Source organism: Leptopilina boulardi, unplaced genomic scaffold, assembly GCF_019393585.1.
Source record: "Leptopilina boulardi isolate dan_hultmark-lab unplaced genomic scaffold, ZJU_Lbou_2.1 LbouV2_330, whole genome shotgun sequence".
In the NCBI taxonomy this organism is placed as follows: domain Eukaryota; kingdom Metazoa; phylum Arthropoda; class Insecta; order Hymenoptera; family Figitidae; genus Leptopilina; species Leptopilina boulardi.
The window spans coordinates 1,035,003-1,062,724 of record NW_026137897.1 but is presented as its reverse complement, the minus strand read 5'-3'; the positions used below and the strand labels follow the sequence as shown (position 1 = coordinate 1,062,724).

General features: G+C 22.3%; 6 protein-coding genes and 1 non-coding gene across 9 annotated transcripts; 5 read left to right on the top strand and 2 right to left on the bottom strand.

Moving 5' to 3' along the window:
• Nucleotides 1-20: 20 nt before the first annotated feature.
• On the bottom strand, nt 21-4,227 carry LOC127285204 (uncharacterized). Of its 3 annotated transcripts, XM_051311080.1 has the most exons (12): nt 4,028-4,227; nt 3,837-3,884; nt 3,701-3,754; nt 3,564-3,623; nt 3,325-3,483; nt 3,061-3,239; nt 2,722-2,972; nt 2,444-2,628; nt 2,211-2,370; nt 1,137-1,273; nt 631-1,000; nt 21-342 (listed from the first exon to the last, which is right to left on the bottom strand). In XM_051311080.1, the coding sequence occupies exons 2-11, from the start codon at nt 3,855-3,857 to the stop codon at nt 653-655; spliced, it is 1,554 nt and encodes a 517-aa protein (XP_051167037.1). In that variant the 5' UTR covers nt 3,858-3,884; nt 4,028-4,227; the 3' UTR covers nt 21-342; nt 631-652. The 3 variants fall into 3 exon arrangements, with proteins under 3 accessions (XP_051167037.1, XP_051167036.1, XP_051167038.1); XM_051311079.1 differs by lacking the exon at nt 21-342 and having other exon boundaries at nt 480-1,000; XM_051311081.1 differs by lacking the exon at nt 21-342 and having other exon boundaries at nt 480-1,000; nt 3,837-3,881.
• Nucleotides 4,228-4,506: 279 nt separating this feature from the next.
• Nucleotides 4,507-4,579, bottom strand: Trnam-cau (transfer RNA methionine (anticodon CAU)). The gene has a single exon. It is a non-coding gene; the product is annotated as a tRNA-Met (tRNA).
• Nucleotides 4,580-4,784: 205 nt separating this feature from the next.
• LOC127285202 (zinc finger CCCH-type with G patch domain-containing protein) lies at nt 4,785-10,779 on the top strand. Its single transcript, XM_051311077.1, has 9 exons — nt 4,785-4,967; nt 5,154-5,348; nt 7,027-7,104; nt 7,192-7,332; nt 8,969-9,111; nt 9,223-9,401; nt 9,519-9,791; nt 9,916-10,095; nt 10,337-10,779. Exons 1-9 carry the CDS (start codon nt 4,917-4,919, stop codon nt 10,654-10,656), a joined length of 1,560 nt encoding a protein of 519 aa, XP_051167034.1. The 5' UTR covers nt 4,785-4,916; the 3' UTR covers nt 10,657-10,779.
• Nucleotides 10,780-11,031: 252 nt separating this feature from the next.
• Nucleotides 11,032-16,866, top strand: LOC127285305 (juvenile hormone esterase-like). The gene is made up of 15 exons (XM_051311254.1): nt 11,032-11,189; nt 11,448-11,649; nt 11,754-11,913; nt 11,994-12,327; nt 12,403-12,759; nt 12,943-13,103; nt 13,371-13,666; nt 13,768-13,927; nt 14,269-14,525; nt 14,719-14,881; nt 15,155-15,500; nt 15,567-15,923; nt 15,981-16,141; nt 16,217-16,512; nt 16,578-16,866. Exons 2-15 carry the CDS (start codon nt 11,459-11,461, stop codon nt 16,750-16,752), a joined length of 3,414 nt encoding a protein of 1,137 aa, XP_051167211.1. The 5' UTR covers nt 11,032-11,189; nt 11,448-11,458; the 3' UTR covers nt 16,753-16,866.
• A 117-nt stretch (nt 16,867-16,983) lies between these two features.
• On the top strand, nt 16,984-19,692 carry LOC127285200 (esterase E4-like). Its single transcript, XM_051311074.1, has 7 exons — nt 16,984-17,331; nt 17,402-17,561; nt 17,674-18,007; nt 18,205-18,561; nt 18,650-18,816; nt 18,948-19,246; nt 19,309-19,692. The coding sequence occupies exons 1-7, from the start codon at nt 17,099-17,101 to the stop codon at nt 19,493-19,495; spliced, it is 1,737 nt and encodes a 578-aa protein (XP_051167031.1). The 5' UTR covers nt 16,984-17,098; the 3' UTR covers nt 19,496-19,692.
• Nucleotides 19,693-19,910: 218 nt separating this feature from the next.
• Nucleotides 19,911-23,339, top strand: LOC127285201 (esterase FE4-like). Its single transcript, XM_051311076.1, has 7 exons — nt 19,911-20,240; nt 20,506-20,665; nt 20,806-21,139; nt 21,227-21,583; nt 22,385-22,548; nt 22,637-22,932; nt 23,051-23,339. The coding sequence occupies exons 1-7, from the start codon at nt 20,041-20,043 to the stop codon at nt 23,223-23,225; spliced, it is 1,686 nt and encodes a 561-aa protein (XP_051167033.1). The 5' UTR covers nt 19,911-20,040; the 3' UTR covers nt 23,226-23,339.
• Nucleotides 23,340-23,798: 459 nt separating this feature from the next.
• On the top strand, nt 23,799-25,021 carry LOC127285203 (60S ribosomal protein L37a). Its single transcript, XM_051311078.1, has 3 exons — nt 23,799-23,888; nt 24,345-24,473; nt 24,834-25,021. Exons 1-3 carry the CDS (start codon nt 23,886-23,888, stop codon nt 24,978-24,980), a joined length of 279 nt encoding a protein of 92 aa, XP_051167035.1. The 5' UTR covers nt 23,799-23,885; the 3' UTR covers nt 24,981-25,021.
• Nucleotides 25,022-27,722: the final 2,701 nt, after the last annotated feature.

Below are 27,722 nucleotides of genomic sequence, written 5' to 3'. Positions count from 1 at the left end.
AATTTTTCCAAAAAAAGATATGTAAATATTTTAAGTGGAGACAGTTGTTTTTTTTTTATTAGCCTTTGGAATTTCCACCCTTCTGATTGTATATATATATATATATGTGAAAGATGGCACAAAGTTGACGAAAGACACGCCTTTTGCTTAATGGGCTTTTTGCTTGCAAATTGTGGTATCGCTAAAGGGCAACAAACAATTCACAACTCGTTTTAACTTTCGCGTTTCAATTTCAAGAGAGCGGCGAGCCCCAACAGCAAGCAACCATTTGCATAATACTGTCTTCACTCAACACACCTCTTGTGTCATAATCGTCACGTTTTTTTTTTTTTCTCTCAAACACTGAAAAAGCAATAGTTTATTTAACTTTCCAATAATAATAATAATTTTCCATTTTTTATTAAGAAAATTTTATTTTTTTACTTACATTTTTTTGTTTTAAAACAAAATACTCGAATAATTTTTAATACAGAAAAAAATTTACATTTCAAATATAAATTTATTATTATTATTTATTAATTTTTTCTTCTTTGTCCTTTTTTTCGTACAAAATTTAAAATATAAAAAAAAATTAAATTTAAAATAATTTTATGTTAATGAAAATAATAAATATAAAAAAAAATTGTTTACCTGGAAAAACATAATTGACAATTCACTTTGAATGTTTCAAAATATGTTGAATTTCTCCTTTTAAAACACGATTTTTCATACAAATAAATTCCTCAGGACTTTGTATTTCGTATATAATTAATTGAAAAAATTGCCAAAAAAATTGTATATTACCCATGAATTTATAATTAAAAACGTGAAATAATTTTATATTTAAATCAATAGCTTCAAGTATTGATTGTGTTTGATATTTAATATTATTCACCACAACATAAATTGCTTGACAATTAATTAATGGACCAACTATTGCAATTACTGAACGAAATTTTTCACTTGTTGAATTATATGAGTTTTTTAATTTTTCTAAACTGCTATCAAATTCACTGGCATCCTGCGATAAATAAATTTAATTTAGTGGAACACAAAAAAAAATGTATGAAATTAATTTACTATTATTTGTTAAAAAAAATGGTTAATAATTTAATAATTCAGGAAATTAGAGAAATTAGAATATTAAAAAATTTCACCTCAACGTGTAAAACGTATGAATTTGGCTTTTCATTTACTAAATTATTCAAATTATCCAGAGTATCATTACGTTTTCTTTTCTTTTTGTCCACAGTAATATAATGCAATAAATAAAATATCAAAATATCTTGAACATCTGTAAAGTATAAATAATTATTTTTTATTTTGTTTTTTTTTATCTTTACGTTTTAAAATTTAAAAAAAAAAATAATTATACAAATAGTTAGAGAAAGAAATTTTATGCATCTAATTATTTACATATTTTTACATTCTTCGAAAAATTTAAATAATATATTTTCAAAATTTTTAAACAAAATTCTTTAAAAATTTCAATTATATTTTCAAAAATTTTGCAAATAAAATTTAATAAATTTTCATTTATTTAACATCCTTGTAATTAAATATCTTCAAAAATTGAATTATTTTAACAATTGTGATTTTGGAATAAAATAATTTTAGAATAATTTTAAATAAATTCTTCGAAAATTGAATTAATTTTGAAATTTATTTAATTTAAAATCATATTTAAACTAATGTCAAAACTTTCAATTGCAACTATTTCAAAATTAAATTATTTATATTTAATCGAAATAAATACACAATGGAAATGAATAAATCTAATTTATTTTAAATCAGTTATATATTATTTAAAACATTTTTAACTAAAACTCTGCAAATATTATTATTTTTAAAAAATTTTAATTTTCTTTTATAATTTACTGATTTTAATAAAAAATTTATGTATTAAAAATATTTTTTTTTTTTAATAATGTTTTTTTAAATATTGATTTTAATTAGCAGGGAATTTATTTATTTAGAAGAAAAATTGTATTATACATTTTTTAAAATTAATTAATATTAAAAAAACTTCACTTATGCTTAGAAACGAAAATTATGCTCTTTAATGCTTTTGCAAATTGCAAATTTGTCTATTAATTAATAGTTTTTAAATACAGATCTTAAAATTACAGAATATTTTTTAAATTTATGCTTCTATGCTTAAGCATAAAATTTCTGTCTCTATAAGTAGTGTAAATAAAGCTAATATTTGTCATAATTTAAAGAAAACGTACCAGGAGGTTCTGTATTTAGTGCCAAAATATAAGCTCCATCCTCGGCACAAGCCTTACTATTATTTCTTAAAAGATGCATTATGTGATTTTTTATTTTTGGCCATTTTTCAAACAGCATTGACTTTTTTCCTTTGTGTAGAATATCAAAGTCAATATCAATCTGCATTTACATATAATTTTTTTTTAGTAATTTTAATAATAATAATTTTAATCAAATATCTAATTTACATTACCAGAATTGGCCCTTCTGTATTTAAATGTAATGCCTTTACATTATTACACATATAATCGAAAATACTAATTTCTTGTAATTGAAAAATATTTCTTCTTGTATTGTGAGTTCTTAAAAAAATTGTTTTTACTTCCTCAAATGGTTCTGAATGATTTTTTAAAAATTCCAAATCATTTTTTTCCGCTTCTAAATTAAAGAGAAAGAAAAAAAAACCCTTTAAAAGCTAACAACAAAGAAAAAAAAAATAGAAAAATTATTATTTAAAAAAAAAAAAAAAACCTGAAATATCAATTGATTGTATTTCCGCTTCAGATGATACATCAGGTAATGTTCGTCGAAATTTTGAATTAAGAAGTCCATCGTTTCTCATTATTCTCTTAACATATTGAAAATGATCAAGTAATTTTCCATTTGCCAATAATTTTTGTCCCTGATCTGTTTTAAATGGCATATAATATGTTTTTGACGATTCACCATTGAAATTTATTTCAATTTCATTGGCTAATTTTATAAAACGTTCTCTACTAATTCTACAAAAAAAAAAAAATTAAAATTAAAAAAAGATTTTGAAAAACAATTTAAAAAAAAAATTTATTTATTTAAAAAATTTATACCCACTCCCAATCATTTAAAACTTCTCCAACTTTTATGTCGCGTAAAATTTCTTCTTTTTCCCTTTGAATAATTGTGTGTACCAAATTTTTTCTCGCTGATGTTGTTAATGATTTACCATTTTTTTCATATACATTTAAAATTCCTTTACCATTAGTATCTTCTTTTAAAAAATCTAAAAGATTCTATAGAATAAAATATTATTTTATTACTATACACATATTTATAATTAATTTTTGTTTTTAAATAAATTAATAAATTGTCCCATACCATCATATATTTTGTCGATGGAATTTTTACATTAGAATTATTCAAACGTTGATTTGTTAAGAAAACATAAGATTGTTCAGCAACAATTTGAGGTTGAAAATTATTATCTATTTCTCCAATATTTAATTGTTTCTGTTTTTTAAATTTCGTATTTGATGACTGAAAAAATAGAAATTATTTTTACAAATCCAAGTTGAAAATAATGAAAAAATATAAATTAATATGAATTTTTTTTTTACCATTGAATTAAAATTGTTTATTCCACTAACATCTTCTTCATCTTCTGACTTAACTTGCAACTAATAAATAAAATTAAGATAAAATATTTTATCCTTTTAATAAATTTGTAAAAATAATTTTTAAATCTTTTACTTACGGGGTCAGAAATAATCGTTATAGGTTCTAATTTAAACGATGATACTTCGTTTGACTGTAAAAATTTTTATATTTCAAAAAATAATTACTAACTACTGAATAATAATAATAATTGTCATTTTTTTTAGTTTGTTTACCTTCGAAATGTTATTGTCCATATTTTAATTTATATTTACTCCAAACTTCTAGAAAAAAAGGTTGTTTTAAACTAATAAAAAATTTTTTTTAATAATTTCAAAATATTATATAAATTTAATACCATTAAAATCATTTTAAGTAAATAAATAAGATAAATATAAATAAACGCTAGCGATAAATAAAAACTAACCTCAAATTATTTCTAAACATAACCCATGGATATTTTTTCATAAACACACTGAAACTTATAAATTAACTTTTCTTTACATCACAATAAATTAAGTAATAAAAAAATTTACTTTAAACTTATCTATTATTTAAAATAAAAACAATTTAAAATTAATCTAAATTATGTGTCAAATGTCAAATAATAACTTTCCGCCATATTGTTACGAATCATGTTTGCCAACATAATGACTGCGCATGGCGCTAATTTTGAAAATTGAATCCCTTGCTCTAAAATGCAGTGATTGTAAAAATTAATAAATGAGAAGAAATTAATTAAATTTATATTACATATTAAAAAACATTTCTAATGTCTGCTTTAAAAAAAAAATAAAAGTGAATAAATTTCTAGTACCAAAATCTAGGGAAAACTTAAAAAATACGTTTAAAATGTTTTTAAAAAGCATTAAAAATGTTTTATATTATAAAATATGGCAAAAAAAATGCCCCGGGTGAGGATCGAACTCACGACCTTAAGATTATGAGACTTACGCGCTGCCTACTGCGCTACCGAGGCGATGAGGTCATTGGAGAAATAAACATTACTTATTTTCGAAAAACAATAATAGTTTAATTTTTTTTAAATATATAAAGCTAATTTATAATTTTTACTGTCTCTATATTAAAATTTTCAACTACAAGTAATTCAAAAATTACATATAATTTGAATTTAAACAGAAAACTGTTTTACCGACATATGATACTAACAGTGTTACCAACACATTTTGACTGTTTTGGTTTTGATTTTGACAGTTCATTTATCGAATTTTTTTTCTCTCTATTTATTTTCTGCATAAAATATATTTATAATAAAAGCAATTTCTATCTGCAATATTTAAGTATTTTCTTAAATCATGACTGATGTTAATAGTTTGAAGGAGTCAATTAAACAATATGAAACACAGGTAATTGTTTATACAAAAAAAAGTATAACTTTTTTCTAACCTCAAAAATGAGATTGTTTATAATTATCGAATTATGTCAATATAATTTTTATGTTATACAAATAATAATATGTATAAATTATTGCAAAATTTATAACAAATTTTAAATTATTTACAATTGTAATTTAATTACAAATATTATTATAGTTATCGCAAGTTGAAATTGCACTTTCCACAACTCCAAAAGGTCCAGATAAGGATAATTTATTGAGTCTTCAATCGGATATTCAAGAACTTATTAATTTAACAAAAGAAAATTTGGAAAGTTTGGAAACAGTTGAAAATAAAAAGGATGAAAATTCGACAAATGATCCCTTGGATCGCGAGTATGCCTTATTTAAGGTATTCAAGTATTTTAAATAACATAATATATAATTTTATGTATTTATAAAATATTTTCTATAGGATAAGTTGGGGTAAAATGGGGACAAGATGTTTTGGAGCTTAATTTACAGTTTTAAAATTAAATTCAACGTCAATATTTTAATCTCAGATCACTTGCAAGAGGTTTTGAGTATTGCCAAACTTTTATCTTGACAATTGGCAGTAAGATAAAAAAAAAAGTTATCGCTCAATGCATAAAAACTTGAAAATCAAAGTCAAACTGTTTCAGTATTTTGTCGAGCATTTCAAAGAAAATAGACTTAACAAGTTGTAAATTCAGATTTTCATTACATGAACATTTTGCTTCCTCTTTACGATCAGCAAAAAAATTTGCTTCCTCGTGGAGAAAGCATTAACATTGAAATAAACATACAAAAATAATATAATATAAACATTTGAGTTACATTTAAAGAATTAATGGAAGTTAAAAAATCAAAAATTCACATTTTAATTGAAATTTCTAAAAATTAATAAAAAATAATATATAATTTATAATTATTTACAAATTATATCGATTCGTTTCAATGTAAGGAATACAATTATTTTCTATTTAAACTTGAATTTAAATAAATACAAAATTTTTCAGCTAAAATGTGAATTTTTTATTTTTTAACTTTCATTAATTTATTAAATTTACTTCAAATATAAACTTTATATATACCAATCGATTTGTTTTCATGTAAGGAATACAATTATTTCATCTATAAACTTAAATTTAAATAATCACAAAATTTTATAGCCAAAATGTGAATTTTTAATTTTTTAACTTTCATTAAGGGGAGGGACCGGTGAAATTTCAGACTACTGAAGTTATTATTGTTAAAAAGTGTCAATTTTTTTTCTGACATAATTTAGGATCCAAAATTATTATAAATTATTAAAATTTCAAAAAAAAAATTTTTTAGCCATTTTAGAAAATTTATTTTTTGGAAAAATTAAATTTCTTTAAATTCCATACAATTGATTGTTTAAAATCGTGAAAAAAGCGTAAAAAAAATTCGACAATAAAAAATAATGAAAATTGTGGAAGTAGTTGAATTTTTTCAAAATTACCACTAAAATTGAAAGCAATCAAAATTGATCTTGTTTAGGGGTAATAATTTTTTTCAACATTTTTCTTTCAACTAAAAATCTTATTCTACTGAGAAAAACAACAAAAGGTAATTTTTAACAATTTTACAAATATTTTTATCTTTCAAAATTTTCATTTTTTGAAAAAATTGAAATTTTTCAAAATCCATACGCTTGATTGTTTAGAATCATGAAACAAGCGTATAAAAAAATCGGCAGTCACAAATAATTAAAATTGTGAGAGAAGTTTAAATTTTAAATTTTCGAGAATTTTGAATTTGGCAAGCTCTCCCCATTTACCCTGAGTTTTCAAATTTTTGGGGTAAATGGGGACAGCTTTAACCAAATTAACAAAAATCTAAATTTTTTTCTACTAAAATTAATCCTGGGAATGTAAATAACAACTTAAAAAAAAATAAACCCGCAAATATTATACCTTTTAAAGAAAGAAACTTACCTAATTTGTGAAAAATAGCGATTTTTTCCCCCATTTACCCCAACTGATCCTATTTGAATTTATAATTTAAATATTTTTTGTATCTTTTGTTGTGTTATTAATAAATAGGCAGAGTTGGATGGTTTCTCGGACGAATCTAAAAACAATGATGAAAATGTGAAAACAGAAGGGGCAAATGATATCGAAGTCAGTATTAAAAAAAAAAAAAAAAAAAAAAAAAGAAATAAATAAAAATAAATAAATCTTTAGATATACGGTACAAGTTGATTACAGGAAGAGTTGGAGGCTCTTGAGGGAATGAAATGTCGTGCTCCTTATGGAAGCAGTTGGGGTGGTATTGGGTATCATAATGCGATGGTTTGGTCCGTTCATAGAGAAGAAAATGAAAGTATTACCAGTTTAAACGATATTAAGGCAAGTAATTTAATAATTTAGATTGATAACATAATATTTAACATTATTATTAAATATAATGTGAATACAGGCCTCGGATCGAATTTAAGGCACAAAAAGTCGAAAAAGTCAATTTTTTTTATATTAACGAAATTTAATTGGTTAATTAATATTTTAATTTAAATAACTAATGTTATTAGACAATAAATTCATTTTATTAATTCTGTAATAAGAATAATTCTATAATAAATATTATCAAGAAAATTTAATTCTATTTCAGAATCGAACTAAGGAAAATTTTCAAAATTTTAATTAAGTAGGACAAATTTCTTAAAAAAAATTTTCTTAAATTTCCATTTTTATAATTTTTTCAAGTCTGACTTAAGCAATTTATTCGAATTAAAAATTTTGTCATCATTTTTAATTTTGATGGTCAAAAAAATTTCAGGCAATACTTAATCAAGTTTTATAGATTTTTAAATAAAATTTTTTTTTTGAAATAATAATTTTTAAAAAAGTTAAAGTTGAAATTTTTTAGAAATAATTAAATTTCAAAAGATTTTGTTAATTTTCAGACAATAATTAAATTTTACAGAACTAAAAATAATTTATCAAATAATTTTAGATAACATTTTTTTAAAAGTAATTGAAATTTTTAAAGATTTATAAATTAAAATTTTTGAAATTAATTGAACTTCAAGTGATTTTTTATTTAAAATTTTTGATGATTTCACTAAAATATTTATTAGAAATTGCAGATAAAAATACAATAATTTGAAAACTTTTTAAATGAAAAATGGTTAAATTTTCGAAAAATATTATAAAAATCATTAAAAATAATTGAATTTCAGGAGAATTACAATTGAAATTATTAAATTTCAAAAATTTTTAGAAATAATTAAATTTTAGAAGCTTTCTAAATTGAAATTTTTGAAAATAATTGAATTTCAAAAGATTTTGTTAAATTTTTAAACAATAAATTATAATAAGAGAAATTTTTAGTAATTTATTTTGATGATTTTATTAGAAATCACTTATAAAAATTGAATTCCAAAAGATTTTAATTGAAAAATTCTATCAGATAATTGAATTTTCGAAGAATATTATAAAAATCTTTAAAAATAATTGAAATAATTAATTAATTTTATTTGGTAATTTTTTTTTTGAATTATAAACAATTATTAAATTTCATAAAATTTTAATTGAAAAATAGTTTAAAATAATTGAATTTGTAAAGTATTTCATTAAAATTATTAAAAAATAATTAATTTAGTGAAGAATTTTAGTTAAAAATTTGTTAAATAATTGAAATGAAGAAGATCTGAAGAAAATTGTATACTAAAAGAACGTATTTTGTTTAAATTTTGTTTTAAAAAAAGGTGTAAAAAAAAAGTCGAAAAAGTCGCATTTTATTAAAATAAGTCAAAAAAAAAGTCGTATAATCCGAGGCCTGTGAATGGTAATTCTAAAACTAATTATAAATAATGGTAAATTATAAAGTAATATTTTAATTTACTATTAGAATTTACATTTTAAAATATATTTAGTTACTATAATAATTTTTTCTAAAAAGCCTAATAGTATTAATTAAATATTATAAATATTATAAAATTAAATTAAAAAAATTTTAACATTATAAATTTTTAATTTCCCAAAGGTGAGAGTTGTTTTCATGAATCCAACACACAAAGAAATGCTTCCGTGTCCCTATTTTCTTGAAGGCGATTGTAAATTCTCAGAGGAACAGTGTCATTTTTCTCATGGAGAAATTGTACCATTGTCTTCTTTACAAGAATACAGGTAAATTTCATTTCGAATTTTTTAATTTAATTTGAAAATTCAAACTCAATACAAAATTTTGTTACAAATCTATTTAATTGTTTTGATATGATAATAAAATTTAAATTTCAGAGAACCCGATTTTTCAAATATTAAAATGGGCAGTCGAGTTTTAGCGAAACAAAAAAATCAATTATGGCACAGATGTGTCGTACTTAAAGTTCCAAATAAATCGGAAGATCCCTATAGAGTAAAATTCGAAGCAAGTGGAAAAATTTTTGAAGTTTTAGTTCAAGATTTACTTCCGCTTGGTAAAAAAAAAAAAAAAAAAAATTGACCTTTAATGAAATTTTTATTTCTAGTATTTTTAAAAATTTTTCTAATTTTTAAAATTAATTACATTAATTTTTAATAAATTTATCCTTTAGATGATTCTGATCTTCAAATGTCAGATACATCATCGAGTGATGATGATAATGATACGCCAAATGTAGAATACGATGAACAAGAAATAATTCATTCAGCGCTTTTAAGTGTGGATTCAAGTCAACCATTGGGAAATTGGGAGCAGCATACAAGGGGCATTGGAAGTCGAATAATGGCACAAATGGGTTATATAATTGGCACGGGTCTTGGAAAAAAAGCCGACGGAAGAGTTCAACCAGTCGAAGCAACAGTATTACCTGCAGGAAAATCTTTAGGTTAATTTTCAAAATGATATTCAAAAAATTGCAAAGAAAAAATATGAAATATTTTTTATTTTAAATTACAACAAAAAAACAGTTTCAATGCTTTTTTCTTGTAACAAAAAATTTGATTTTTCAGATCACTGTATGCATCTTCGTGAAATGGCGAATGGGGATAAAAATCTTTTTTCCGCCGAGCGTAAAATGCAAAAACAAAAATTAAAAATGGAACAACAACGACAGAGGCAGTACGAAAAGGAGCAAAAAATCGAGAAGAGCGATATTTTTAATTTTATTAACGACACATTGAGCTCGAAAGGTAAGTTTTTGAAAATAAAATTTTTATATTTTATTTATTTATACAAATAAACGGATCTTAACAAAAAATACAACTTTTTTTATATTATTTTTTTATAGTTATTAATTAAAAAAAAATAATTTATTTTTGATGAATATTATATTTTATTATTATTATAATTATTATTCTTGTTAATAATAATAATGTTAAATTTTGTTTAATATTTAATTTAATAAATAATAAAAATGAAATTCTATTTTAGCCAAAATGGAAAATGGACCAAGTTGTTCAAAACAAAGTATTAAGATTCGCGAGGATCTTTCAAAAATAAAAAATATTTCCGATAAAACATTGAATATAACAAGTTTTCAAATTAGTGAAAATATTGCCAAATTGGAAAAAGAAGCAAATAAATTAAAAGATTCTTTAACTAAACATAATAAAAATAGTTCGGCTTATAATAATATTGTTCAACGATTTAATAGTATGCAAAGTGAAATTAATCATTTGCGAAATTCAGAGAAAAATGTTGCGTCCGAGCAAAGAAATAGAAAAAATCGTGAAAAATTGACTATATTTTAATGTATAGTTTTTTAGAATTTTTTTTTTTTGTAAGCATTATTTTTTTTCTTATTAATTAATTGAGTATTAACATTTTTCTCAAATGTAAATAGTAAATAAAATAATTTTATGCAGAAGATTAAATTCAGTGTAATTTAATTATAGAAAAAAAAAAAAAACAAAAATTAAAAATTATTTTTAATTTAAATATTGAAGAATTCTTACGTACTTTAATTATTTTCTCTTCTTTTTTTTTATAAATAAAATTTTATAAAATGTTATATTTTAAAAGAATTTATTTTTTTTAATATTGACAATTGAATATTGACTGATTTAAAAAAGATAAAATAAGTGAATGATCTTTACTGTAATAATCGCATCGACTTTATTGGAAATTTTTCGAAGGACGTCAAGAATTTTCTTCTTATAAATAGTCTGATTTTGTGATAAAAAAAAAAAATGTCCAGTACTTGAAATTTATGAGAAAAAGAAGAAAAAAAAATTCCTTGATTTAGGAAAAAAAAATTATTTTCAATTTTATACCGAAGAAGAAGGTAATTCTCAAATTTACAAACAAAAAAAGAATAAAATAATTGTATCACTAAATTTGTTTTTTTAAAGATTAGTGTCAACTTCTGTTAAAGTTCACGTTTGAAGATAATTTAATTTTTTTTGATAACAGTTTTTACTTCATTGTGAGTTTAGTTTTTTATATAAAAAAATTTATTTTCGATTTTTATTCTTCTTTTGTTGTTAAAATTTGAAAAAATATAAATTAAAAAAAAAATTTTATTCTCCAATTTTGTGTTTAGCTAAAATAGCAATGGATAATTTGTTATTAATAATATCGATATTTATTTTGTCATTCGATATTAAAACTCGTGCGGAGGACGACACTCTAGTGAATATTTCCGATGGTTTACTTAAGGGGACAATAATTACATCGAGAAATGGAAGAAATATTTCTGCTTTTTTAGGTGTACCATATGCTGAACCGCCAATTGGAAACTTGAGGTAAAATTGACATTAAAAAATTGAAAATACCTAATAAATAAAATTACAATTAAAAATAATTTAAATATTTAATTGAAATCTAATTATTTAAATTTTATTTTCAGATTTAAAAGTCCAGAACCAATAAAAAAATGGAAGGAAATTTATTATGCAAATAAAGAGGGTAACGCTTGTCCTCAACCAGTTAATGGAAAAGTTGATGGAAAAGAGGATTGTTTATATTTAAATGTTTTCACTCCAAAATTAAAATTTAATGAATTAATGGTGAGTTTCATTAAAATTAAAAAATTATAAAAAAAACTATTTATAGAAAAAGAAATTTCCTTTTTTTTTCTTTCTTTGAGAAGAACGAAACTTTATTACCAGTGATGGTTTGGATTCACGGTGGTGGATTTCATTTAGGAAGCAGTGGTTTAAATTTCTATGGTCCTAAATATTTAATGGATAAAAATATTATTTTTGTCTCAATGAATTATCGTTTGGGAATTCTTGGTTTTCTTACAACGGCCGATAATATTGCATCGGGAAATTTTGGACTGAAAGATCAAGTATTGGCACTGAAATGGATTCAAAATAATATTCGTGTTTTTGGTGGTGATCCAAAACGTGTGACAATATTCGGTGAAAGTGCCGGAGGTGCTTCTGTCTCATTTCATGCGCTGTCAGATAAATCCAATGGTATATATAGGAAATTTATTTTTCCAAAATTCATTTCAATTTAGATTTTATTATTTTTTTTTTTTTTTGTCGCAGGCCTTTTTCATCAATATATTGCACAAAGTGGTAATGCATTGGTTCCATGGGGTTTTAGAGATAAAAATGAAATTAAATCTGACGTTAAAAAGATTGCAAAAAAATTTGATTGCTCCATAAGTAATTCAAAATTAATTGTAAATTGTCTACGCAATGTGGATTATTATAAATTAGTAAATTTAACGACATACAATGTTTTGGATTTTCCTGAAATATCATGGTTGCCAACAAATGAAATTGAATCGAACGATGCATTTTTAACGGATACACCTGAGAATTTAATTAATGAAAATAAATTAAGAGACTATCCACTAATGAGTGGTTCTGTTGCCGATGAAGGACTATACGTTACTGCGCGTAAGCAAAAGAAAAATTATTTTTTAAATAATTAAATACAAATTTTTTATTCTGATTGAATTTTAAAATAGTTTTTTAAAAATATTTATTCAATTTTCAACGAAATATTAATTTTGCAGAAAATATTAGTTTTGCTAATTTTACTTTTTATATATTTTATTCATTTTTTTTTATTTCCTCTAGCCTTTTATGCAAACAGTACTTCAAGATCTATTGAAAATGTTCTCAAAAAATGTATCAATGGAACGTTTAATCGTTATTCATCGATTAAGGATTTATCGAAATTTGTGACAATTATCAAGGACTATTATTTTAATGGAACTATTTTTTCCAGTAAAAATAGGGTAAATTAAAAAAAAAAATTGTCCTTTTATAATTACAATGAAAATTTGATATATTAATTTTTTAAAAATTTTGTTAGAAAAAAAAGTATAAATTTTTTTCTTTTTTTAAAAAAATCTCGCAAAAATTCAATTATTTTCCATAATTTCAATTTTTAAATCTATCAAAAATTAAATTATTTATAAAAAATTTTGTTTAATTTAGGCAAAAATTTTAATGCGAGTTAGAATGAACAAAAATTCACATTTTTAATTATAATTATTTCACAGATTTTAAAGAATTTTACTAAATTTGCCGGCGACAGTCAATTTGTTTATCCCGTTGCAATTTTAACGGAAAAATTGGCGAAATTTGGAAAGAAACCTATTTATTTATATATGTTTGGCTATCGCGGTGAAATAAGTTACCTGAATATGGAATATGGTCTGAGAAAAAATATAGGAGTAAATCATGCTGATGATTTATTGTATCTATTATCAGGAGAACATTCAAAATATATTTCACGAACAGATGAATATGTCATTGATTTAATGGTTGATTTATGGACATCTTTCGCGATAAATGGGTAAAATCAAGAATTTAATTTTCTTTTAGTACCAAAAAAAAAAGAAAAAATTCCTACTAAATTGAGATTAGAAAAATTTAAAAAACATTTCTTTTTTTTAGAAAACCAACTTCTGGACAATTAGCTGATTCTAATTTATGGAAATCTTATTCGACAACAAAAAGTTTTCTTCAAATTGGAAATATTTTAAATAATACCGAACCGTGTGTTACTTTACAAAAAGATTATCTTACAGATCGTTTAAATTTATGGAAAAACAATTTTCCCCTCATAAAACTTTAATTTTTCATTAGTTTTGTATTTTTCAATTTCATTTAAAAATTTTAATTTTTAATATTTTTTACTCATGTCATATTTTGTTGTATTGAAATAAATTCTTTTTTTTTCTAAATACTTGTTTAATTTTGAATATAGTGTATTATTTTGCTTATCATTGGATTCAGGAGAACTACAATTGTGATAACCTTTTGTTTTTGAATTACAAGATAGATTTCCTAAGTCGTGGATTAATTTATTTACACATAATATAATTTATTCTCATTGTTCAACTTATATTTAAATTTAGATAGAAATTTACATTAACGTGCTTTATAAATTAAATAAAAAAAAAAATTATAACTAATTTCATCCGTTACTTTCTTTGTAAACTTTTAAAGAATTCGATAACAATGAATATCAATACGCATGGGTCATTAGTGTCAATATTAAATTTATTACTCATATCGTCGTTGAATGCGGAAACTTTGATAAAAATTCCACAAGGAATTCTTAATGGAACAATTTTTCATGGTAATAATGGAAGAAATTTTTCTGCATTTATTGGAATTCCTTATGCTGAACCACCAATTGGAAAATTGAGGTAAAAATTAAATTTATATATTTTTAAACAATAGGAAAAAAAATTCTTAATTCTTTTTTTCCATTTTGAAAAAGAAGAAAATTTTGAATATTTTTTTGCAATAATTTTAATTTTAATATTAATTTTTTAATTAAATTTTCAATTAAATTAAAAAATTTTTTTAATTGCAATTTTTTTTTTGTATTATTTGCAGATTTCAAAGTCCTGTATCAGCAAAATCATGGAATGGTGTACGTTCAGCAATAGAAACACCAAATAAATGTCCACAATTATTTTTAAACGAATATGTAATTGGCAATGAGGATTGTTTATATTTGAATGTTTTTTCGCCAATTGTGAATTTCAATTCGTCATTGGTAAGTTATTTCAATTTATAAATATAGATTTCCGAAATAAATAACAAAAAATTTTAATTATGTAACAAAAATAAATTCATATTTAAATATTTTTTTGAAATTATTTTATGTTTTTATTTATTTATTTATTATTTTTAGAATTATTTTTGTGTTTTAATTTTTTCTCTAATATTCTAAAACAAAATTATCTATTTTAGAATTTATTTTTTAAATTAATTTTTCAAATGTAAAAAACTAAAAATAATTTTCCTAATAGAAAAAAAATTCTATTAGGAGAAACACAGAAAGAATGATTCATTATTATCGGTAATGGTCTATATTCATGGCGGAGGATTTTTCAGTGGAAGCAGTGATCCAAAAATTTTTAATCCAAAATATCTTTTACAAAAAGATATTCTTCTTGTAACATTAAATTATCGTTTGGGAGTATTGGGATTTTTTTCCACAGGCAATGAATATGCACCGGGAAATTTTGGATTGAAAGATCAAGTTTTAGCTCTCAAATGGATTCAAAATAATATTCAATTTTTTGGTGGTGATCCAAAACGTGTGACAATTTTTGGTTCAAGCGCCGGAGGTGGTTCGGTTAATCTTCATGTACTCTCAAATGCAACTCACGGTATTTATAATTTCATTCTTTTTTTTTGTTTTTTTTTTTTTGTTTTTTTTGCTATTTTTTTTCTAGGACTCTTTCATCAATATATTATTCAAAGTGGAAGTATATTGAGTCAATGGGGTTACAGAAACAGAACTTTTTTCCAATCTTTTGCAAATGAATTTGCCGATAAAGTTGGATGTATAAAAAATAATTCACAAGTTCTAGTTGAATGTTTACGTGAAATAAATGTCGAAAAATTGGTAATGCCCGTGAAATATGAACATTTTGATTTTCCCATTTTATATTGGACACCAACCGATGAATTAGAATCAAAAGATGCATTTTTAACAGATAGTCCACGTAATTTAATTAGTCGAAATAAAATGAAAGATTTACCATCAATAAGCGGAAGTGATCTCGACGAAGGAATGATCGTAACTTTACGTTAGTTTCTTTATTTGAAAATTTTTATTTTTATTTTCTCTAATTCTTTTTTTTTAGCCTTTTACGTTAAGGAGACAACGGAATCAATTATGGAAACATTTAAACGAACTATTAATTTCACTGCTACTCATTATATGAAACCTGAAGAAACATACAAATTTGATAAAATAATTCAAGATTTTTACATCAATGAAGCTGTCGCAAAGAATGAAAGCAAAGTATAAATATTATTTTTAATTTTTAAATTAATTTTACTATTGTTATTTCTAAATTATTGAATTTTTTTTTAACAGCTTCTTGAAAGTTATACAAAATTTGTCGGTGACAGTGGTTTTATCTATCCAAAATTGATATTAGTGGAAAATATTGCAAAAACAAAAAAAAGTCCAATTTACTTTTATTCATTTGGTTATCGTGGAAATGTGAATTTAATTTTTTTTGAAAGAAATATAACGGATAATTTTGGATCACCTCATGGCGATGATATTCTCTATTTATTTGCCATGGTACCATCGAATCTTGTCACAAAAAAAGATGAACAAATGATTGAATTAATGGTCGATTTTTGGACGTCTTTTGCAATAAATGGGTAAAATTTTGAAAAAAAAAATTTAATTTTTCAGATAATTTATATATTTTTTTTTCTATTTTCAGAAAACCAACTTCCATGCATTTAGAAAATCCAAATATGTGGAAACCCTATCAGGAAAATAATAGTTTTCTACAAATAGGAAATATAAAAAATAATTTCGAACCAACTGTAACAGTTGAAAATAATTATTTACCAAATCGAATGAATTTTTGGAAAGCAAATTTTCCTTTATTGTAAAAATTTTATCGAAAAAATTATTAAACATTCATTGAAATTTTGTTTAACGAACGATTATTTTAATTATAAAAAAAATTAAATTTACTTTTCAATAAAGTGAGATAAAAATTTGAATTACAAATTAATTTTAATAAATTTCTATTTATAAATTTATATATTAAAAAAAAAAATTAAAATTGATAAATATTGAATAAAAGAATAATTTAATGACGTTCAATAATTTATGAGTTTTATAAAAATGCAAGGATTAAAGGTCATTTAGATGTAATTATCTCAAGACAATGTACTCTTGATGCAAAATCTCTAAAGCTATTTGCACTCTATAGATTTCATTCGATCCGCGCGTATGAAATTAATTAATTTCTTTTGTTTCATTTTTAAATCAAAAAATAATATGGTACAATTGGTATTTAAATTTTTTCTTCTACATTTTTTTTATTATTCTATTTTACATGCTGAACCTATTGTTAAAATAGAACAAGGCATTCTTAGTGGTACAATATTTGAAACAAAAAATAATAGACAAATTTCTGCTTTTCTTGGAATTCCTTACGCTCAGCCTCCAATTGATAATCTCAGGTAATTTTTAAAATATTTTTTATTTATTTATTTAAATAAGTTGAATAATAATAATAAAATTTTAATTTAGATTTAAAAATCCATTGCCAGGGGTAAAATGGGAAGGAATTCGTTTGGCTAATCAGGAAGGAAATTCTTGTGCACAAGTTTATTTCGATAATAATATATATGGCGAAGAAGATTGTTTATATTTAAATGTATACACGCCATTATTGGATTTTAAAAATGTGGTACGAATTTTATTTTATTTTAAATTAACAATTTTCGAATAAAATAACAAAAAAAATATATATATATATAATTATTTTTTATAAAATATTTTTTCAAATTTTTTAAATTTAGAACGAAAATAAATTATTGCCAGTTATGGTGTGGGTACATGGTGGTGGATTTTTTTTTGGCAACAGTAGTCCAAATGTATATGGTCCAAAATATCTTCTCGATAAAAATATTATACTTGTTTCAATGAATTATCGTTTGGGAATTTTTGGATTTTTCACAACTGGCGATTCTGTAGCGCCGGGAAATTTTGGCCTCAAAGATCAAGTTTTGGCCTTGAAATGGATAAAAAAAAATATCAAAAATTTTGGCGGTAATCCAAATCGAATTACATTATTTGGAGAAAGTGCAGGAGGTGCTTCTGTTAATTTACATGCACTATCGAACGCAACTAATGGTAATTTTGCAATTATTATTTTATTTTTTTTGAATCTATCTCGAAATAAGTTATTTTTATTTTTAATTTAGAATTTTAATTAAATTTTCCAGAAATACTAATTTAATTAAAATTTGAATTTTTAATTTAAATTAATTTAGGTAATTGAAATTTGAATTTGAATTTAATTTGAAAAAAAAATTTCAAATATCTTGCAGGACTTTTTCATCAATATATAATTCAGAGTGGAAGTGCCCTGAGTCCTTGGGTTTATCGCAGTAAAGCGGAATATAAACCATTGATAAATATAATTGGAAAAAAAATTGGTTGTCCTGATACAAATTCTCAACCACTTGTCGATTGTTTAAGAAACAAAAGTATTGATACATTATTGAGGGCAAAAAATGCACGTATTGAAAATTTTCCCATACTAATTTGGCTACCAACAGATGAATCAGAATCAGAAGATGCTTATTTAACTGATAGTCCTAAAAATTTAATGGCAAAAAATCAAATGAAAGATCATCCTTTTATGAGCGGAACTGTCGTTAACGAAGGACTACTTGTAACGTTACGTAAGTTTTTTTTTTTTCTTTTTTTTCAATGCATTAGTCATTAAAATTATTATCTAATTAAAATAAATAATAATTTTTTTTTAAATAGCAATGTACGCAAATAAAACGCCAATTGAACGAATTCAATATCTTTTGGAAAGATGTGTTAATTCAACATCGAATCATTATTTGAAATCAGAAGATGTTAAAGAATTTAGAAATGCTATTGAAAATTTTTATTTTAACACATCAATTAATTCTGTACCTGAAGATAAAGTAAGTAAATAAAAAAATTTTAAATAAAGCAAATTTTTAAGCAAATTATTTTTTGGTAAAAAAGAAACAATTTTTTTTCAAAATATAAAAAACAAAAAAATTTTAAAGAATTTTTTATTTTTAATTTTTAGCTTGTGGAAAATTATACAAATTTTGTGAGCGATAGCGGATTTTTATATCCACAATCATCAATGATGGAGAAAATGTTAAAAGTAACAAAAAAACCATTTTACTTTTATTCATTTGGTTATTATAGTTTAAATATGAATAAAATTTTTGATCTTTTTGATATTAAAAAAAATGTCGGTGTTCCACACGCTGAAGAACTTGGATTTTTATTCTCAACAAATGAAACAAATACAATAAATGATAATGATGAAAAAATTCTTAATTTAATGATTGACTTTTGGACATCATTTGCCATCGATGGGTAAGTGATTTATTTTTTTAATTTTTTTTTTCTAATAATGAAAAAAATTTATTTCTTTTCAGAAAACCAACTTCAAATCTATTAGAAAATCCAAATCTCTGGCAACCATATGTGGAAAATAATAGTTTCCTTCAAATTGGAAATATTTCAAATAATACTGATCCAACAGTCACTATGGATGATAATTATTTTTCTCATCGTTTAGATTTTTGGCGAAAAGAATTTCCAATACTTTTGAGATTTGTTTAATTTAAATTAATATTAATTAGCCATTTTTAAATTAATTTAAAAGACTAAATGCACGTATTGAATTAATTAACGTATTTAATTAATTTAAAAAACTAAAATTAATTTAAAATTAATTTATGAGATTGAAATTAGTGTATTTTTGAATGTAAAGTAAATAAGTAAAAAGAAAGATAATTTCAAAAATAAAAAATTCAAAATTGATTTATTCTTCAAAAAATAAAAACTCGCTTCTTTTAAAATAGCAAATATTGATATTAACGATACAAAAAAAAAATTGTCCATATGACTAATTATAGCGCACACACTGTTTAAATTGTAAGAGATTTTTTTTTTTTTGATCAATTTCCTGATACTTTATCTAAAAGAGTATAATATATTTTTTATTTTTATCTCTATAATTAGCATACGTATCTAGTATGACCGGTTGATGAACAACATTTTCCTTCAGTTTATCTTGCCACGTTTAATAATCAACAGCTCTTCCTCATTGCGATAAGAAATTAGAATATCAAGAGATAATATTGCCAAAATTTAAAATTATCACAATGATTGATAAATTGATATTTTTATTTTGTATTTCAAATATTATTTTATTTATATCCGCAACTCGACATCATCATCGAGATCCTTTGGCAACAATTCGACAAGGTACATTAAAAGGAAAATTTCAACAGGATAAAAATGGTAGAAATTTTTCATCCTTTCTTGGAATTCCTTACGCTCGACCTCCAATTGGAGAACTTAGGTAAAAAAAAAATTTTAATTTAATTTTTAAAAATTCAAAAAATTTTATTTTTTATAAACGATAAAGAATTTTTTTTCTCAATAAAAAAAAATTCATTTTCCTCTAAAGGAAACTTTTTTCATCAATAAGGAAAGTATGTTTTTTCCTTTTAGGGAAAAAGTATTTACATTAAGGAAACAACAATTCTAAAAAATGCGATAAATAAAATTTTATCGTATATATGAGAATAAAAAAATTTTTTAAAAATTTGGAATTTTAATTTTAGATTCAAAAATCCTGAACCAGGACTAACATGGAGTGGAATTCGTCAAGCAACCGAGGAAGCAAATATTTGTCCTCAATTAGAGGAAGAAAATATTAAGGGCAATGAAGATTGTCTATTCATAAATGTTCATACACCTATTTTAGAATTCAATTATCCAATGGTAATTATAATTTTATGATATATTTATTTTCTAGAAATAAATAAATTGAAATAATTTCTATTTTTAAGGATTTTTTTTTTTAGTAATTCCTTAATTTATTAAAATAATTCTAATAATAATAAATAATTTCTTATTTATAGGATAATAAAAAATTACTTCCGGTAATGGTATGGTTTCACGGTGGTGGATTTTTTTGGGGAAATGGAAATCCCAGTTTTCTTGGTCCTAATTTTTTACCATCACGAAATGTTATTCTTGTTTCATTGAATTATCGTTTGGGAATTTTGGGATTTTTAACAACTGGCGATTCAGCATCACCTGGAAATTATGGCCTTAAAGATCAAGTTTTAGCACTAAAATGGATTCAAGAAAATATCAAAAATTTCGGTGGTGATCCAAATCGTGTGACAATATTTGGCGAAAGTTCCGGTGGTGCTTCTGTACAATTTTTGGCACTTTCCGATAAAACTCACGGTTATTATTATTATTATTATTTTGCAGAAATTTTTTTTTCCCACTTGTATTAAAAAAAAAAAAAAATTTTTTTTTTTCTTTTTTTAGGACTATTTCATCGTTATATTATTCAAAGTGGAAATGTATTGGGAGCGTGGTCATTTCGAAAAAAAGAAAATTATCAACCATATTTAGACACTGTGTCAAAAAGTGTGAGTTGTTCAAATTCAAATTCCGAAATATTTGTCAATTGTTTAAGAAATCAGAGTGTGGAAAAATTATTAAAAATATTAATAGTGAAAAATGAGGAATATCCACTTTTATATTGGCTACCAACAAATGAACCAGAATCGAAAGATGCATTTATAACCGATACACCAGAGAGATTAATGGCTCAAAATAAAATGAGGGATCTTCCATTTATTGTTGGATCAACAACTGATGAAGGATTATTTCTATCTTTGCGTGAGTGTTAAGTTTTTTTTTTTTAATTTAAAACAAATTTTCGCAAAAAAAAGAGAAATTCAAAAATTATTAGTAATATTCCAAACCTTGAATTAAATCTGCTTATGATTCCAAAATTGCTGCTGCCACTATTGATGATGATTTCAGCCAAAAACACACGCGATTTAAAATTTTTCGAACACTTTCGAAATTACTTTTATTTTTAAATCGAAAAAACTTTTAATCGATCGCGATTTAATTCGTGAACTTTTGATTACGAGTTTTGAAATTGAAAAAAAAAAAAAATTACTTTATACCCTAAATCTTATAACCGATCGCGATTTTAGAAAAATTCGAACACTCTCGAAATTAAATTGAAAAACTCTAATTTTTAATCTAAATTATTATAATTGATCACGATTTTAAGGAATTTCACTTCCGAAATGTGTTATTTAAATCGAAAACAAATTAATTTTCAGTATATCGCAAAAAAAAAAATTCCTTGCACTCACCTGAAAAATAAAATAGAAAAAAATCTATTAAAATTACCAAAATTACCATTTTTTTTTCAAACGATTATCAGAAATACACTTGAACATTTAAAGCACATTTTCAAAATCGAAAATTACTAAATGTTCGGAACTTGAAATAAAATTACTTTTAGAAATAAATTAACAACTAATTAATTATTTGTTAATTTATTTCTATTATTATTATTATTTTATTTCTATTATTTTTATTTTGTTTATTTATTTATTTTTGTTATTTATTTTGTTTATTTATTATTATAATAATTATTATAATTATTATTTTTGTTTACAGTTTACTATGCGAATCTAACATCAGCGTCACTTAATGACGCAATAAAAAAAGCAATAACAATAAATGGCGAATATTACTTTACCAAAGATAAAATACCAAAATTTAGAAAAGCAGTGACTGATTATTATTTTAGTGGTTCAATTGACTCACTTAGCAGGGATGAGGTATTATTATTTTATTTTTTTTTTTACAAAATTGTAATTTATATCTTTCTTTTTTTTTGAGAATAAAAATATTTTTCTTTTTTTTCAGCTTCTTAAAAATTACACGAGATTTTTGACTGATGCTGGATTTTTTTATCCACAAATAAAGTTTCTTGAAAAAATGTCTACATACGCACAAAGTTCATTTTATTCTTATTTATTTGGTTATCGTGGTAATAATAGTTATACAAATTTAATTTATAAAGTTAAAGAAAATGTTGGCGTCATGCATTCGGATGAATTACTTTATCTTTTCTCTGGCATTCCAATGTCATGGATGACACAAGACGATGAGAAAATTGTTAATTTAATGCTGGATTTATGGACATCGTTTGCAAAAAATAGGTACAAAAAAATATAATAATAAAAAATTCATTTTTTATACGGAAAAAAAATTTTTATCTGGAACAGCGATTTTTTTTCTATACGCAATTAAAAAAATAATATTTTTTTTTTTGTTTAGCATACCAAAATCGCATGAGATAACAAATCATCATCTTTGGCAACCTTATAAACGATGTCATGCTCATCTTAGAATTGGAGATATTAATAATAATAAAATTCCATCTGTGACTCTTCAACGTGAATTTTATCCAGATGCAATGAATTTTTGGAGAAAGACACTTCCAATTTTATAAAATTTTGTTTTCGAATTTCAAAAAATTAAAAACAAAACAAATTATTCATTTTGCTTTCTCATAAAGTACCTATTTGTATATTTGAATAATAAAAATAAAATTTACAATTGACAATATTTTTTATTTTACTGCAAATAATTTTTTAATGCTAAATTTAATTAATTTCCCTAAGTTAAATTAGATATTATTAGATATTAATTAGATATTAATTAGAAATTAATTAGAAATTAATTGATTACAATTTTATCAAACTATAATTTCTTTTTATTTTTATTTATTTCATTTTAATAATTTAATAATTTAATTAATTTATTTGAAATTAATTATTTTTTTAATTATTAAAATTATTTGAATTAATTATTTTAATTATTAAAGGCTTTTAATTATTTACTAATTTACTAATAATTTTTTTTTAATTTTTACTATTTACTAAAAGAGACTTTTATAATTTAAATTCAGCTTCTTTATTATTTAACTTATTTTTTATATGCAAAATCCATTTACCCAGGAAAAATACAAAAAAAAATTGGCGCAAATTTCAAAAATTTAAATTTCAAATAACCGGAAGTCAAAAAAAAAACGAAGGGAACGCCATCTTGATTCTCTAGAATTGCGTTTCTTTTCCGGTTCTTTTGACGTGTGTATTGTATCAATACAAAAATGGTAAGAGAAATAATCTCATTTTTTACGTGTAATCATTAAAAATAATTGTTAAAAAATCATTAAATTATAAAAATGAAACAATTGTTTCTCAGTGTAGATGATTATTTTTTCTAAAATCCTGTGAAATTTTACATTAAAACGGATTTAAAAACCAGTGAGGTTATGTTGTCATAAGAAGTGAACATAAGTTTTGGAAATAAATAAATAAATAAATAAACAGTGAAAATTAATGGAATATAAAAATAAACAATGACAAATGAAATTTAAAAGTGTCGATTGTTAAGAAAAAAAAAAATTATTCATATTTGTTTATTTAAAGTTTAGAGGTTATGTCACATGATTTGCTTAGAAAGTGTCTGAATAAAAAAATAATTTGTAATTTTAAAATGAAAATGAAAATATTTAAATATTATTTTAAAGTGAATTGTGTTAGTGATGTATTTTTATTATTTATAGGCCAAGCGTACCAAGAAGGTAGGAATCACCGGGAAGTATGGTACCCGATATGGTGCTTCCCTTAGAAAAATGGTGAAAAAAATGGAAATAACGCAACACAGCAAATACACCTGTACATTCTGTGGAAAGGTAATTTTAATTTTCCTTCATTCAAAATTTTACTTTACTAAATTTCAAAATTTGCACGAGACTTTAAATTTAGTTGAGAAAAATTACTATATTCTTTGGGATTAATATCTGTTTTTTCAAATAGAAAATAAATCAATTGATTTAGGGCCAGTTTCACCAACTCAGGTTAAAAGTTAATCAGCGATTAAAGCCAATTTAACCGCTCATGATTGGTTGGTTAAGGATTTAATCGCTGATTAACTTTTAACCGGAGTCGGTGAAACTGACCCTTAAAATGTTTAAAGAATTAAATTAAAAAACATTTAAATAATTTGTTTGTTGTTTTTTTTTAAATAAATTTATTTTTCTTACCTTGTGCAGGAGGCCATGAAACGTAGCGTTGTTGGAATTTGGTCCTGTAAACGATGCAAAAGGACAGTTGCAGGAGGTGCCTGGGTTTACTCCACAACGACCGCTGCATCCGTCAGGTCAGCAGTTCGTCGTCTCCGTGAAGTCAAAGACCAGTAAATCTATTTAATTAATATAATAAAAAATCATTTTCCAAACAACTTTTCTGTTACACTTAATTTACTACACACCTCTTGAATCAATATTGTAAATTACAATAAACTTATTTTTTTGTTTAAAAAAAGAAAATAAATTTTTATTTCTCATTAAAAAAATTTTAAACTCAGACCTCGGATTATACGACTTTTATCGATTTATTTTAACAAAATGCGACTTTTTTGACTTTCTTTTTAAATTTTCTTACAAAATTTTTAAACAAAATACATTTTTTTTTATATACAATGCAGATCTTTGTTATTTCAATTATTTAACAAATTTTTAACTAAAATTCTTCACTAAATTAATTATTTCTAATAATTTTAATGAAATTCTTCACAAATTCAATTATTTTGAACTACAGTGGAACCTCGATTATCCGAACCTCTATTATTCGAACCCTCTATTATCCGAATCGAAAAACATTTTATCCGAACTATTTTTTGGTCTCCCGAATTTTAAATTTTATTTTCTCTATTTATTTTATCATTCAAAGCAAAATAACCAAATTTATGCCAAAAAAAATCTTAAAAATTTCCGAATTTTCTGAGTTTTTAATATATTATTAATTAATATATATTTACATATATGTATATACTTATGTATATTTAAAAACATATGTATTAAGTTAAATATATAGTTCAACTGTACATTTTTTTACTTTAATTATAAAAAAAATTAAAATCTCTATTATCCGAATTTTCGATTATCCGAACCCGGCCTTGCCTAGATTAGTTCGGATAATCGAGGTTCCACTGTATTTTTCAATTAAAATTTTTATGAAATTTAATAATTGTTTATAATTTAAAAAAAAAAATTATCAAAAAATTTTAATTCAAAATCACTTGAAATTTAATTATTTGCAAAAATTTTTAATTATTTTTATTATATTCTTCAAAAATTTAATTATCTAAAAGCATTATTTAATTAAAAACTTTTTGAATTGAATTTTTGTTATGTACTTTCTAATAAATTCTTCATTTATCTAATAAATTTTTTTAGTAACAGAAATCAAAAATTTTAAATTAAAAATCACTTGAATTTCAAAAATTAAAATTGTAAATCTTTGAAAATTCAATTATTTTAAAAAATGTTATCTAAAATTATTTGATAAATTATTGTTAGTTCTGAAAATTAACAAAAATTTTTTTGAAATTCAATTATTTTCAAAAATTTAAATTTAAAAACTTCTAAAATTTTTTTAAATTTAATAATTTCAATTATAACTCTCCTGAAATTCAATTATTTTGAATGATTTTTATATTTTTCGCTTCAAAAGTTTTCAAATTATTATATTTTTGTCGTCAATTTCTAATGAAGTTTTTAGTAAAATAATAAAAAATTAAAAATCACTTTAACTTCAATTAATTTCAAAAATCTAAATTCGTAAATCTTTAAAAATTTCAATTACTTTTAAAAAATTTTATCTAAAATTATTTGATAAATTATTATTAGTTCTGTAAAATTTAATTGTTTTCTGAAAATTAACAAAAATTTTTTTGAAATTCAAAAATTTCAATTTAAAAACTTCTAAAATTTTTTGAAATTTAATAATTTCAATTATAACTCTCCTGAAATTCAATTATTTTTAATGATTTTTATAATATTCTTCGCTTCAAAAGTTTTCAAATTATTGTATTTTTGTCGGCAATTTCTAATAAATTTTTTAGTAAAATGAAAAATTAAAAATCACTTTAACTTCAATTAATTTCAAAAATCTATTTTCGTAAATCTTTAAAAATCTCAATTACTTTTAAAAAATTTTATCTAAAATTATTTGATAAATTATTATTAGTTCTGTAAAATTGAATTCTTTTCTGAAAATTAACAAAAAATTTTTGAAATTCAATTATTTTCAAAAATTTCAACTTTAACTCTTCCAAAAATTATTATTTGAAAAAAAATTTTTTTAATAAAAATCTGTAAAACTTGATTAAGTATTATTTGAAATTTTTTTTGACCATAAAAATTAAAAAACTGTGACAAAATTTTTAATTAAAAAAAATTGCTTAAATCAGACATCAAAAAATTATAAAAAAATGTAACTTTAAGAAATTTGTTCTACTTAATTAAAATTTTGAAAATTTTTCTTTAGTTCGATTCTGACATAGAATTAAACTTTCTTGATAATATTTTTTATAGAATTATTCTCATTACAGAATTAATAAAATGAATTTAATATCTAATAACATTAGTTATTTACAGTAAAATATTAATTAACCAATTAAAATAAAAAAAAATCGACTTTTTTTTGAAATATAAATCGACTTTTTTTGTGCCTTAAAGTCAATCCGTGGCCTGTAAAACTTAAAAAAAATTAATTTTCATAATTATCAAATGAAAATTTAAAACAATTTTCTTATTTATTTAAAATTTGTACGAAATAAATTCTAAGAGAAAATCATTTTTTAAATAAATTAAAGAAAACCAAGCCGATTTTTCAGAAAAAAAAAAATGTTTCTATTATAAGAAATAAACACATTTTTTTCTACAAACATTTATTTATATCAACTAATTCATCATTTTTTTCGCACCATTAAAAGAAATATTTTTTGTTATGAAGGTCTATACAAAAATAAATACTGCAATTTTTTTTTTAAAACAATGAATTAAATATATTTAAGCTGTAAAATGATAAATTGCTGCACCATCACCCATAGATATTTTTTTAAAAATCGTCTTGTTCTTTAACGAATGACAAAAATC